Source organism: Branchiostoma lanceolatum, chromosome 2, assembly GCF_035083965.1.
Source record: "Branchiostoma lanceolatum isolate klBraLanc5 chromosome 2, klBraLanc5.hap2, whole genome shotgun sequence".
Taxonomy (NCBI): domain Eukaryota; kingdom Metazoa; phylum Chordata; class Leptocardii; order Amphioxiformes; family Branchiostomatidae; genus Branchiostoma; species Branchiostoma lanceolatum.
Genome location: NC_089723.1, coordinates 9930127 through 9943008, shown reverse-complemented (window position 1 = coordinate 9943008; position 12882 = coordinate 9930127). Strand labels below are relative to the sequence as shown.

Sequence of the window (12882 nt, the reverse complement as noted above, 5' to 3'; positions counted from 1 at the left end):
GTGGTCTGGAAAATCTGAGTTCTGAGTGAAAAATAGTAAGGTCAACAGAAGCTTTACACTGAGAGCATATTCTGTACATACCTTCACATGTGGTCCTGTCTTCTGACAGCCTGAACCCGTTGTCACAGAAACAATTGTAGCTGCCCAGTAAGTTCGTACAGCGTCCCTGGCCGCAAATTCCTGGTCGCTCTGTACACTCATCCACATCTGGAGAGAGAAGAGTTACTACATGTTAAAAAAAGTAAAAAGGTAAAGGTCCCAATATAGTCTTTTTGAGGGGCAGTGGGTTGTTATCCAATATGTCTTAGGGCACGGAATTGGAAGGCAGAGTCCATCCCTCTCATTCCCCTACCAAAGTCAGGTATCCCTTTTACACCTGGGTGGAGTGAGGAAAGTTGTGTTAAGGCCGCAGAACACAGTATTAATGGGCGACCCCCGTCCCCAATAGTAGTTCGGGTACGAAGTAGTGCGTCACATTGCTTGAAAAAAGGCCGTAGTTTTTCTTCTGTGCACGTTAGTGAGGCTGAAACTGTGGTGAATAGCAGAGGAATACGTCAGTTTTGAGACTGTACGAGTTTGATTACGATGTTTGTTCGGTCGGGTTGGATTCGCGCCTGAATATTGTTATCGCCCGACTACTGTAAGTCGCCTGCAGTACGGTGACCTCCGCTAGGGGTCATATCAAAGTGGCTTTTAAAAAAGAATGAGCCGGTAAATTTAACCTCATTTTGCACATATTTTGCAGATTGAACCTTGAAGTCAAACATATTAAAATCTGGCACCCAAATTGTGCACCTTTCTATAAATTTTCAAGCGTCGAAGCTTCTCACTTTGGGATCCTTAACTATGTAAACCCCTATAGGGGCAATACTATTTTCTGTAACCTTAAGTGCCTTACTTAAAGACACAACGTCTAGCCAGTAATGGCAAAAATCAAACCTGTGACATCTTGATCTTGTGACCTGACTAGCCAGGCCACTTGGCCATTCAATGCCACTTCTATATGTTACCGAGTACAAAACAAATCACACTTTCTGACACACCCAGCTCTTACATTCTCTATAGTATCCAAAGGCCATACTTGAATGAAACGTTTATTGCTAAAAAAAGTACATAGTAGCCAACTGGCTGAATTGCGTACTTGTTGTATACTAGTCTGGTACTTAAAAACTAGCTCTTTACTGGTTATAGAAATAATAACTTTCCACTGGTAAAAGCTTACATTAGATACACATATTATGACTATGAAAGACAATTACGTACACTTAAGACAACAGGTCAGATCAGCATAGGTCTACAGTAATATGTAAAGGCACAACTTACTTCTTACAGTAATGTGTAAAGGCACGACTTACTTCAGGGCATTCAGTGTTTGGAACCCAGACAAAACTTCTCATGATACAAAAATCTTTCTGCCTGTTAGCAAGGAGGTTACATGTAGAAACCCTGGGGCAACAATTATATAACTCACCTCTGCAACTGATCTGGTTGGGCTGGAGTTTGTAGCCTGGGTCACAGCCACACTTGACGCTTCCAGGGATGTTTACACAAACTGCACTTGGATCACACGGGTTCTGCCCCAGGAAGCATTCGTTTAGGTCTACGCAAAATACAGGCATTTACAGTAAATAAAAGATGTCGAATTTGCATTTGCATGTTTTTTTTATACACCCAGCTGAAGTAGGTCTATGCAAAATACAGGCATTATTAAACTGTAAAAAAGAAATTCTACAGGGATATATACGTAGAAATTACAGTTTATTTAGTTAATACATGTTTCTTGATCAATATAGCTAAAGTATTGTCATACAGTCATTGATTGACTTTGTTGTCCTTCATAGACTAGCAATATAGTATGATCTTGTATCACATGTATGCCTTATGCTTTACTTTATGTTTGTACCTCGACATTGTTGTCAACATGCAATTAGCCTACGGGCATGAATTTGCAATAAACTTCTTCTATTCATATAACTTACTGTATGCTACAATGTAGCAACAAGTTTACGTTAAAGAACTTCTTGCACTAGATGGTGCAGAGGGCAGCCCCCATCTCTATTTCAACAGCCCTCGGGCCACACAACTTTGTGCAATCACTACAGCAGGGGGCTAATCCACTGGTAGTGGTGTGTGCTGAACTACCATACTCAGAATCCCAAATGCTGCATGAGGGCTAAGCAGAGAAAGCAGTGCCATTTCTAAAGTCTTCGGTAAGACTCGGACGGAGATCAAACTCACGACCTATCATAAGAGGCAAACACTCTACTCACTAGGCCATTGCATCGGTTCCAGTAGCAAAAAAAGACAGAAATGTAAACCTTAATCATCATTATCATTCAAATGTTCATGTTTTCAAACACAGTTCACAAATATTCAGTAACACTTGTATGTAAAAATCTAGCAATCAAAGAGACTATGAAATATAAAATAAACTTGTCCCTACCTTCACATATGAGTAAGTCTGAGCTGAACTGGAATCCAGTCGGACATTCACAACGATAGCTGCCCTCGCCGTTGATACAGATGCCGTTCTGGCACAAGTCTGGGATAGTCTGACATTCATCTATGTCTGTGTAGTAGAAAACGTAGACATAGTTAGCAGAAGTCTTGGATATACACAGCAAGAAGCAGACAAGTACAGCAGTCCAACTCCACCCAAACAAACCCTGCATGATGTCTGTTTAAGCTCAACATTCTGATAGAAAACCTTTCCCCCAGACAATACACCCACTTCTAACATTAACTTTCGCCCACACGACAAGCAAGCAGTGTTTGGGTTTCCTACCTTGCTGTCATGTTTAGATTAAGAGAACTGCAAGATGACAGGAAAACCAGATAAATACCTCTATTTACGAGCAAACATGAAGGACAGCTATAATACAAAAAAGACATGATTAGCTTCATTAAATTCTACCCACTGTTATATTGGCAGTGGGCTTTAATTGACGAGTCAATATTGTTCGACAGTCAGCTACCACCTACCCTTCAAAGCAGACAACATACTCATTTTGTTAAACTTGTGGCCACCCGACATATTTGAACAGTAGTGTGAATGCCCTTGAGTAAATTTGCTAGACATGTCGATCCACACCATTCCCCCATGTTCCACACGTACATCTTCAACAAGGTTTTCTCTTTGAGATTTGTTTTTCAAGTACGTAATTAGGAAATGAGGTTGTGCCCTTCGGCAAATACTTACCGATGGGAAGTCCCGTTTCAGGATCAATCACTACGCCCTTCTCATCCGAACCACACAGTTCTCTGAAGGCCTCTGAAAACATAATCAGACGCATGAAATTCTGCAAAAATGTTTTTGATTAATATCCAACATATGTACAGGACAAAAATAAGAGGCCTACAGTACTGGTTTAGCAAGCAAATACAGTCTGGTGTATTGTTCAACAAAGATAATAATTCAAATCTATATTAGAACAAGCAAGTCAGGATATGCTTTGATGTACTGTGTTATAGGAACATCAATCCTTTTTTGTGAATGTCTCTTTGACCCAGTGTTCACACTCAAAAAGTTTAATCGCGATTAAAGTATAATCGCAATTGAATCGATCCAATTGCGATTGATTTTTGCAGTGTGAACGCTCCCGACGCAATTGGAATCGATCCGATCGCGATTGTTTGTATCCACCTCCGGAGGTAGTTTGGAGAGGATTAATCCTATCCAATCCAATCTAATTGGATCCAATTGGATTGATTTAATCGCGATTATACTTAATCGCGATTAAACTTTTTGAGTGTGAACGGGGTCTTTATCTACTAGCATCTACATGTAGGTTATTTACCAGTTCTCTCCACAGGGCAGGTTATGCAGGGTTCCCCCCAGCCGGCCCCCACTGAGCAGCAGCAGCTTCGCTCCGTCAGGTTAAAGCTGGTGGGGTTCTGGCACTGTCCTCCCCTCACCATGGCAAAGCAGAAACTCTTCCTCATGTCTGTACAGGGCAGGAATGTCATAAAACCAGCGATTAATTTTATGTTCCACTAATGACCCACAAATGGGCAGTTTTCAGTTACGTGGTCCTGGTTGTTACCTAAATGGCAGCTTGCCATCAATCTCAAAGTTATGATGTGTCTCTCATATAATAATAGTCTTTATTGCATATTCCTGCCCAGATGGGCTAAATCCACATATGACCACACCTGGTCTATAGGAAGCATAATGCAAAACATGAATTGATTTATAAGTATGTAGCTACATTCTAACATTGAAAAACTAAAAGATAGACAAACTGAGAACTATTGCTAAAGTAATGTTGATCACCTAGTAGTTTCTTCTCTCTTTTTGAAACATTTGGAAACATGACTACATATTTTGTCTATTAATATGTTCGTTCTTACATGACATCAGGTATATAAAAGTGTCCTTCTTTGACAATTTTGTACATTTCTTGTCTACTCCTATTGTCTTAAACAGCGATTGGCGCTCATCTTCATATAAAGAACAATCGAACAATAGAGAATTGAACCTACTGCTGGTTGTTGGGCTGAGTTACGACATTTGAATACTCATTACATTCACAGACTTATCCAGTAAACCTCAACAGGTAACCAGAAATTAATGAATACATTGAGTACATGGATCTAAAGTTTATGCCCAAAATACAGCCATAATAATTAACTTCACTTTCACTTAAAAAAGACTTTCTGAAGCATGACCTCAACAGCCACCTGAAATTATTGAATATATGATTACATGGATACAGAGTTTACATTGTATGCCCCCAGAATACAGCCATAATAAACTTGTATTTAAAAAAGACTTTGCAATACATTAAATTAGGTAAGACAACAAGTTCCGCATTGATGATTATACTAGACATTGTGAGCAACAACCAGCATGGCACAGTTTTACAAAAGTACCGGACTTACCCATACAGCTGCGCCCACCGTTGATAGCCATGTGGCCATTAGGACAGACGCAGGTGTAGTTGCCTATTGTGTTCAGACAGGTGCCTGCTCCGCAGATGGTTGGGTCAATCAGGCACTCATCGATGTCTGCAATGGTACCAAATACAAGCATCAATCTCATTGTACTGGTCTTTGTATCTTAACATGGTCAAATGCAGAGGATCACAATCACTTTCAGGACCCTGAAACACTCACAAACAACGATATCATTCAATTATCTGACGTGTACATTTCAACCTCTTGGACATCCATACTACATGTAGTCTTGTGAATTTCATTTTTTAAGTCTTTGTATCTGAACATGGTCAAATGCAGAGAATCACAGTGACCGCTAGCAATCACTTTCAGAACCATACAATGTATGTATAACACTCACTGACTACGATATCATTATCGGATTTCGTACATTTTAACGTCTTGTATTGTTAAACATCCATATTAATTTTGTAAAGTGTAACATCTACATGTACTACCATAATTCCAACAGGGTTTAAATTCTGCCACCCTGAAAAGATATGTTCAAACAGATCTGCAACCCAACGTCCACCAGTATAATTCACTCCAGGACCTGTATATCTAAACTGTGCATACCTGGGGGGTGCTGCACTAGAGATCTCTCAAACACACTAAATTTTCAAAGTGGCAGATTTATGTAACCTAGGCGGATTAATGTTGATGGAAGTTTTACGTGTACTCAGATATTGTTTATTATTTATTGTTTATTGTTTATCTTACATGCTAACTAAGATGCACAACAACTGTACGTGACTTGAAAGTTCATCTGTCACGTGTCTCATCTGTTCACTCCTTGACAAAGAGTTTAGACTGTAGCTGATCAGTCGAAAATTTATTGTGTTGGCATTTACAGTTTAAACTCCTTTCAGAACTGTACATGACGTATTACTGATCAGAATAAATATGATATACCATTGCATGTGCGGGAGTCTCTGTCCAATGTGAAGCCACGTGGACACTCGCAGGTGAAGCTGCCAAAAGTGTTGACACACATGCCACCCTGACACAGGCCCACCAGCTCCATACACTCATCAATATCTGTGGAGTCAAGGACATACAGACAAAGTTCATGCATGCTTCAATGTTTTTAGAAAAATGTATTGCCTTGATACTATTACAGATTAATATTTAATCTATGAGCCATGAGACCAGGGACGTCTCCACAGTACCAAAATGTTTTTTTTTATTTTTCTTGTCTTTCCTTCTGCAAAGAATTTTTTCTGTCAGCAAGAATATTATTCTGTATAACGTTACAAGAATCCCTGTTCTAAGCACAAACAAGAATCCCTGTTTTAAGCACAAATTATTTTTTTCTTAAGTTAACTTAAACCAAGAAAGTTCAAGAAAGTAATCCTAGTAGAATCAAATTTTCAAGAAAAAATAACTTATTGGAAGAATCTGCAAGAATACAAATTTGACGAAACAAAAAGTAAATCTTACATTAAACCAGAGAAAGCACATTTTTCTTATTTTTCTGGAAAATTCTTATTGAAAAACAGCATGCTAGAAGTATTTTCTAAGTTAATATGTTAAATTCAGAACAAAAAAGAATAGAATTCTTTGTGTAAGAATTGACAAAGGCAAGACTTCCCAGAAGGTTTCTTGAATTTTCTTGTTTTTCCTTTGTATAAGAAAATCTTTCTCAACATAAGAAAAATAAGAAAGAATAAGAAAAAAGATTTTTAGAAGTGCAGGACCCATCCCTTCATCCTGAGATGGAAATTTGCCTGTTCAAAAGAAAAAAATTACCTCATCCGTCCAAAAAATCTGTACTTCATGACATGACATTTATGTATTTTCGTTAACTTAAAGTGACAAATTCATCAAAAATGAACAACAAAGGCTAAAAAATATGAAAAAAAATGAGTTGGACAGATAAAAATCTAAAGCTGGAGACAGCCCTGCATGAGACACATTGAATATTGAATTCATAAATAATATGCTAAATTTTAAACCTGTCTAAGGTTAATGATCTAAACAATGAAGAGTAAGCCCAATCAAATCTTACCTTCCAAAATGACAGTGACGTCATTGGGTTTGAAGCCAGGACCACCAGGACACAGAGTATTGTGTTCAGCTGCAAAAGAAACACAGTGACATACATGAGGCACAGTCTATAACAGTTGATAAGAATTACATTTGTACATTAACGATAGATCTAGAGCTGTTGTTTGCTTAAGGGCATTGCAACTTACCCTTACCGTTCAGTCTAATTTGGCAAGCTTGAACAAGTTAAGACTGGTGTGCAAGGAATAGTTTTCTCACAATATATCTTTTAGCTTTTCCATACAATCTGCTAGCCTCCACCAGGCCCTCTTACGGGCGTATGAATCGTAGAATTCGGCAGAAAAGGGAATGATTAGACGGTAGAGTCAGTCCACAGTGAAGATCACATTTCGCCCGTTTAGGAGCCAGCAAGTGAAACCCTGGAGTAGTTAGTCTGGTATAGACTAACAATCTGCTATAATGGACAACATGGCAATTATAGCTAACACCCCCTATAAGTGCAACACAAACACTATTTTGATTTCTTAGAATTCTACTTGATATGTTTGAAGATTTTTGGACTTACTTGAGTTGACCGGAGGACAGGGCTCACACGGGTCTCCCCAGGCTTGTCCCAGACTGCAGCAGCAGGCGGCCCGGGACATGTCTGTCCCCACGTCCTGAGTACACACCTCCACATCTCCGCGCTCCTGGTAATCAAAGAAGCAAAACCCTCTCCTGGGGTCTAGCAACGAAGGGGCAAGAAATATATTTACAATTTCAATTGGAATGCTAGAGAAAAAAGTTAGCAATAACGAAGAAGTCCTTAAAGGCAACCTAAGCAATATTAGCTACATGTATAGGGCGTTGAAAGTCGTATTTTCAAAATTATTTTTTCAGTGATTTCTATCCATAGGAAGTTTGAATAACACTATCCCATTGCATATCGACCATCATTGAGCAAAGATGCGATGTTGTCTGGTAGGAATGCATTGAAAATCTGAGCACTTGGAGGCCAACCATCATTTCAAATCTTCCGAACATGCGCGATTCTGACCGATAAATCCCAAATGCTTCCGGAGAAATAATCACATGGCCAAACTCAATGTGCTTGGGTATTGTGACGTTACGCGGCTGGAAGTTACCGAAAATTGTTGATAGAAAACGGTTATGGCCGGATTGTGGGCTGATTATTGGGTGGTACCAATAAACAGAATACTCCTTTGCGGATTGTTTCTGTGCTCTTTTTAAATGCCCAAAGTATGAAATGATGATGAAAATGTGCTAATATGGGGATGTAAATGTTAATTTCATATAGGCAAGCTTTATCTAGAATATTTCAAGTTTTAACCCCTGTAACCGCTTAGGGCACCTTTAAGTTCATGTCTTGGCACATCAGAATTAAATCATACATCCAGAAAAGGCAGGTGTGAAAAGTGCCTTTCCCAAGGACACAACATTTAGCCAGGAATGCTGGGAATCAAACCTGTGATCATTCTCAATCTCTAGTCCTCTAGCCTGGCCACTCAGCCATTTGACACCAGCATTTATCACAACAAGGCCACACCAATTTAATTTCTTGGTTAACAGAATTTTTGAAAAAAATGCTAGATTGAAAGACATGAAAACAGAATCTCAGAGGAAAGTTTGTACTTTGGTGCACACAGTTTCAGGGAGTGAACAGGGTCAGGTGCAAGTTTTCACACCAGCCTTCTATTTTAATGATGTCCTTGTGCTAAAATTAAAATAAAAAAATCTGTTAACCATATAATTGTCAAATATGACCAAGAGTAGGCTGGTTAAGTTTTGAAACAAAGATCAGTTGACTCACCAACACAGCCGGTCCCAGCATTGTTGGAGATGAAGTTGGGAGGACAGTCGCAGGCGTAGCCCCCGGGGAAGTTGGTACACATTCCATTCAGACACTTTTCCTTCAGACTACACTCGTCCTGATCTGGGGTGTGGGGGGGCAACAATAAGCACAGCAGTGTCAGTCAACTAGAACTAAAGCTGCTATAAGCTGTCGAATCCTGATGATAATTATTGACCTGCCATTCTGTAACACAATACAGATACACAACACAATGATATTGACAAAGTCATGATTGATTTGAAATGTACAGCAATATTTCTTATTGAAAAACTGTAGCCATGAAAATTACTGCTTTAAAAATATGACATAACATTTAGGAAAGAGGGCTAAATGGTAAAAGTTTTCACAGGAGAAATGTGCCCTTCATCATCATCATATCGGGCAGCTTGCCCGGACTTAGGCTGCTCTCTCCCTCCAGGTGTCACAGTCCGCCATTAGTTGGTCTAGATCTTCAGACCTCACCTCTACATCCCCAACAAGTTGGTCTATGTAGGTCCGTCGGGGTCGCCTGACACAGGAGTGCCCATGAGTTGATGCCAAGAGCAGGAGTTCGCTTACAAGCTCTTCTTTGTTTCTGTAGCTATGTCCTGCAATGTGCCCTTACGTCTCTCATGAAGAAATTACAAAACAAACGAATGTCAGGCAAGTTGATTTGATAGAACAGTTTAATATAATATGTACTAGAAACATTTTAATAACACCTCTACAACAACATACGTCCTACGAAAAGGTGAAACGAACCTGTACAGTTCCCTCCACTCTTGTCCAACTCGTATCCCATGTCACACATGCACTTGAAAGTTCCCAGCAAGTTCATGCACTCTCCGTTGACACAGATGTTGCCATCAAAAGATGCACACTCGTTAATGTCTGAAATACGGATTGAAACAATAACAATAATCAGTGCATAGCTATTAACACTATTTTTAATTAGTATGGTTGTAAATAGGGCTTGAGGAAAAGACTCAGTGCAAATGAACTGATCTTTAATTTCATTGTAAAACAGTATGACTTCAAATATACATATAATTTTGTACTCTCAGTGATATCAGTCAGGGCAGTCTTGTCTGAGGCATCTTTCATCTCTAAGGTTGTACAGTCAAACCTGTACAAGTGACCACCTCTACATAAGGACCACCTGGCCAATGTGAATGCTATAGGAGGTCCCTCAGATGATTTTGCCACTGTCAACACAAGTATCAAGAATCCTGTCTATCATAGTAATAATAAAAATAAAATATGGTTTATTGGTCCGAAATTACCAATGCAATGGCAGCCAGTGCTGAATTGCTGCAGGGTTTACAATCACATAACACAATAATACACAAGATTAATATTTGCTCCACACTTGCACTTTGTGGAACTGTCGCAAGGGTTTGGGCGGCTGCCATTTGGCGCCACCAGGTGACCTCAATACGACCTTCCCCAACCGAAGTCAGGTACCCATTCACACCTGGGTGAAGTGAGGAAATTCGTGTAAAGTGCCTTCCCCAAGGGCACAACATCGGGGCATACCAGTGGTTTCGAACCCGGGACCTCTTGGTTCTGGGCAAAACACCCTACCGATTGCGCCACACGATGCCACATATAAGTGACCACCTGTCTAGGACTCCACATAGACCACATTTTATCTGTCCCCTTAGTGGTCTTCTGGAAAGTCTTAATTGTATCCACACAAAAAAGGTACAGTTTAATATCCAAACATTGTCTTACCGATACACTCCCTGTCTCTGTTGTGTGGTACAAAGCCCATGTCACAGTCGCAGGAGTAACTGCCCGGTATGTTGAGGCACTGCCCATTCTCACACAGGCGGCCGTTGACGGCACACTCATCCATATCTGTACAGTGGGAACAAAGATTTAGTTCAACATTTTCTTTCATAATGTTCATGTGATATTAAAGACAACTTTCTCAAGAGATAATGGATCTTTCTGAATCTACCACATCTCATTTAATATTACTGTAACAGAAGATCAGACGGTTTACACTTCAGTAAGTCTTATTCACTGACCAGGGGATGTTACGTAACAGACATTTTAAAATCAACATTGCATTCAAATCAAGTCTGGTGCATATGATTTCTTGACAAACTAATCTGTTGGCAAACTATTGCAAATGATATATATGATATTTATGTGAGTACTGTGACATAGCCTGGGTGCCATCCTCCATAGTAACCGCTGGTTAAAGTCTGTGGTTAGCAAGCAAAAAGATTGAGTTGGCAGTTACTATGGAGGATGGCCCCCAGGCTAACTGTGACAGTCTTACTTACACTAATCAATGAAGAATGACAGACATAACTACTGTTAATTAATCAACACTACTATAATTGTATTTGTCTATTTTTACTATCCTCCTTACATGGAAAAAAAATCTGATTCCAGCAGAATTTTTGTTGCTGTTGTCATTGTTGCCCACTATACAATATTTACCTGTTATATTTATTAGACGTGTTAGCTACATGCATTTATCACAAATATGAACTTAATATTAGCAACAAAAGAACAGTGTGCACAAGGGCCAACTAAATGGTAAAATTCTAGGACATATCAAACAGCCATGGACCGGGCATACAATGAAACCAGTGCCGGAAGTCTCAGCCTTACCTCTGCAGTAGAACCCATCGCCCTGGAATCCTGGCTTACACTCGCAGGTGTAGGACCCAGGGATGTTCATGCAGTTCCCATTAGGATCACATGTGCTGGTTCCCTCCACACACTCATCCAGGTCTGAAAAATCATACAACATTTTCCTCACAACAGTTCCTTTACAACTTGAACGATGTCTTTGTTATTGGCCTCGATGGACATTAACTGTTAGATAAAATGTCTTTAAAAAAGCAATAGCTAGAAAAAAACACTGAGTTGTTCTCACATTAAGTCAGCAGCACAATTTTCGCTTTAGTTAGGTTACGGACGTCCAGAACAAGATGTAAGTCCGGTGATGGTTGAGCAGCAAGTGAAGCGGACACTGGGAAAGGAGCTACCTCGTGTCTGCCGTGAGTCGGATCGAATTACGTTATTAGCATGTATTTCCGTGTTCCATCCGTGGGCAGAATCAAATCTATAATGTCCCTGCATCATCCGGAATAAAATCTGTATTTATCATCCCCATTTAGTCAGGGAAGGGTAGCCATCCTAAACGGACAGGCATCCAAAGTGGGCGTTTTAAACAGCTTTTCGCTGTTGGGCAAGCTTTCATTTTCACAGAGGTTCAACAGTCACAGCTTAAAAATTTTGATTCATAAACAAACTTTGACTAACCATTGCAGATGACACCATCTCCGATGTAGCCCTTCCTACAGATACAGATATAGGACCCATCTGTGTTGGAACAGTCTGCATGGATGTCACACTGCGCTAGGCCCAGCTCACACTCATCATCATCTGTGGAAAAGGAGGAAAATTAACATCCAAATCTCTGCATTTGTTATCAAATATATCGTCAACATTGAACATGTGGCCATGTCAAATTATTAATCTAATAGCTGAGCTATGACAAACAAAATATGTCATGTATATCTATTGGCAAAATGTTTATCCTGGCATGCAAAGGAGGGTATTACAACCTCCTAAATCCATATATTATGAGCATACATAAAAGATAGAAAAGAAACTAAAAACCACGATAAGTCCTACCTGATTGTAATATGATATCACAGACTGACGTATTCATACTAGCTTGCAATGCTAAGCTAGTATTTTAAGACTTATTCTGTTGTTCTGAATAAAAATACTCTTTTTCACACAACCAAGAGATGGTCACCGAAACGTCGGTGGAATAAATCTCTTTGTGAAAAAGAGTCTTTTAATTCAGTGACCTACCAACCTGATGAAACTATTCACGGATTCTATTGTTCTGTTCTGTAGTTTGTAGACGACTGTACAAAAGTCACAGTACTTTTTGTTGTGTCAACAAATCTTCATTGTGCATTACATTTACTAATGGTCTCTACTTTGTCCTAAGATAAAAACTCTTCACCTGTGCATCCCTATCCCCCTCCCCCCTTCACAGAATATACAGGATCACAAAATAGGGATTTAAGCTTGAACACAGACAGTTGAAGCACCCACAAGTTCTAGTCTTG

The 12882-nt window shown here is 39.6% G+C and overlaps 1 protein-coding gene across 5 annotated transcripts in view; it reads right to left on the bottom strand.

The window, feature by feature from the left end:
• Window positions 1–12882, bottom strand: part of LOC136427407 (fibrillin-2-like) — a 108316-nt gene that overhangs the window by 22227 nt on the left and 73207 nt on the right. For all 5 annotated transcript variants that reach the window (XM_066416235.1, XM_066416232.1, XM_066416233.1 and 2 more), the window contains exons 36-49: window positions 12059–12181; window positions 11402–11524; window positions 10508–10633; window positions 9536–9664; window positions 8753–8875; window positions 7508–7666; window positions 6944–7012; window positions 5848–5973; window positions 4882–5007; window positions 3798–3944; window positions 3200–3271; window positions 2444–2569; window positions 1472–1600; window positions 82–207 (exon numbers count right to left, since the gene is read on the bottom strand). In XM_066416235.1, the coding sequence (XP_066272332.1) occupies window positions 82–207; window positions 1472–1600; window positions 2444–2569; window positions 3200–3271; window positions 3798–3944; window positions 4882–5007; window positions 5848–5973; window positions 6944–7012; window positions 7508–7666; window positions 8753–8875; window positions 9536–9664; window positions 10508–10633; window positions 11402–11524; window positions 12059–12181 (1704 nt within the window). The remainder of the gene's footprint in view (window positions 1–81; window positions 208–1471; window positions 1601–2443; window positions 2570–3199; window positions 3272–3797; window positions 3945–4881; window positions 5008–5847; window positions 5974–6943; window positions 7013–7507; window positions 7667–8752; window positions 8876–9535; window positions 9665–10507; window positions 10634–11401; window positions 11525–12058; window positions 12182–12882) is intronic.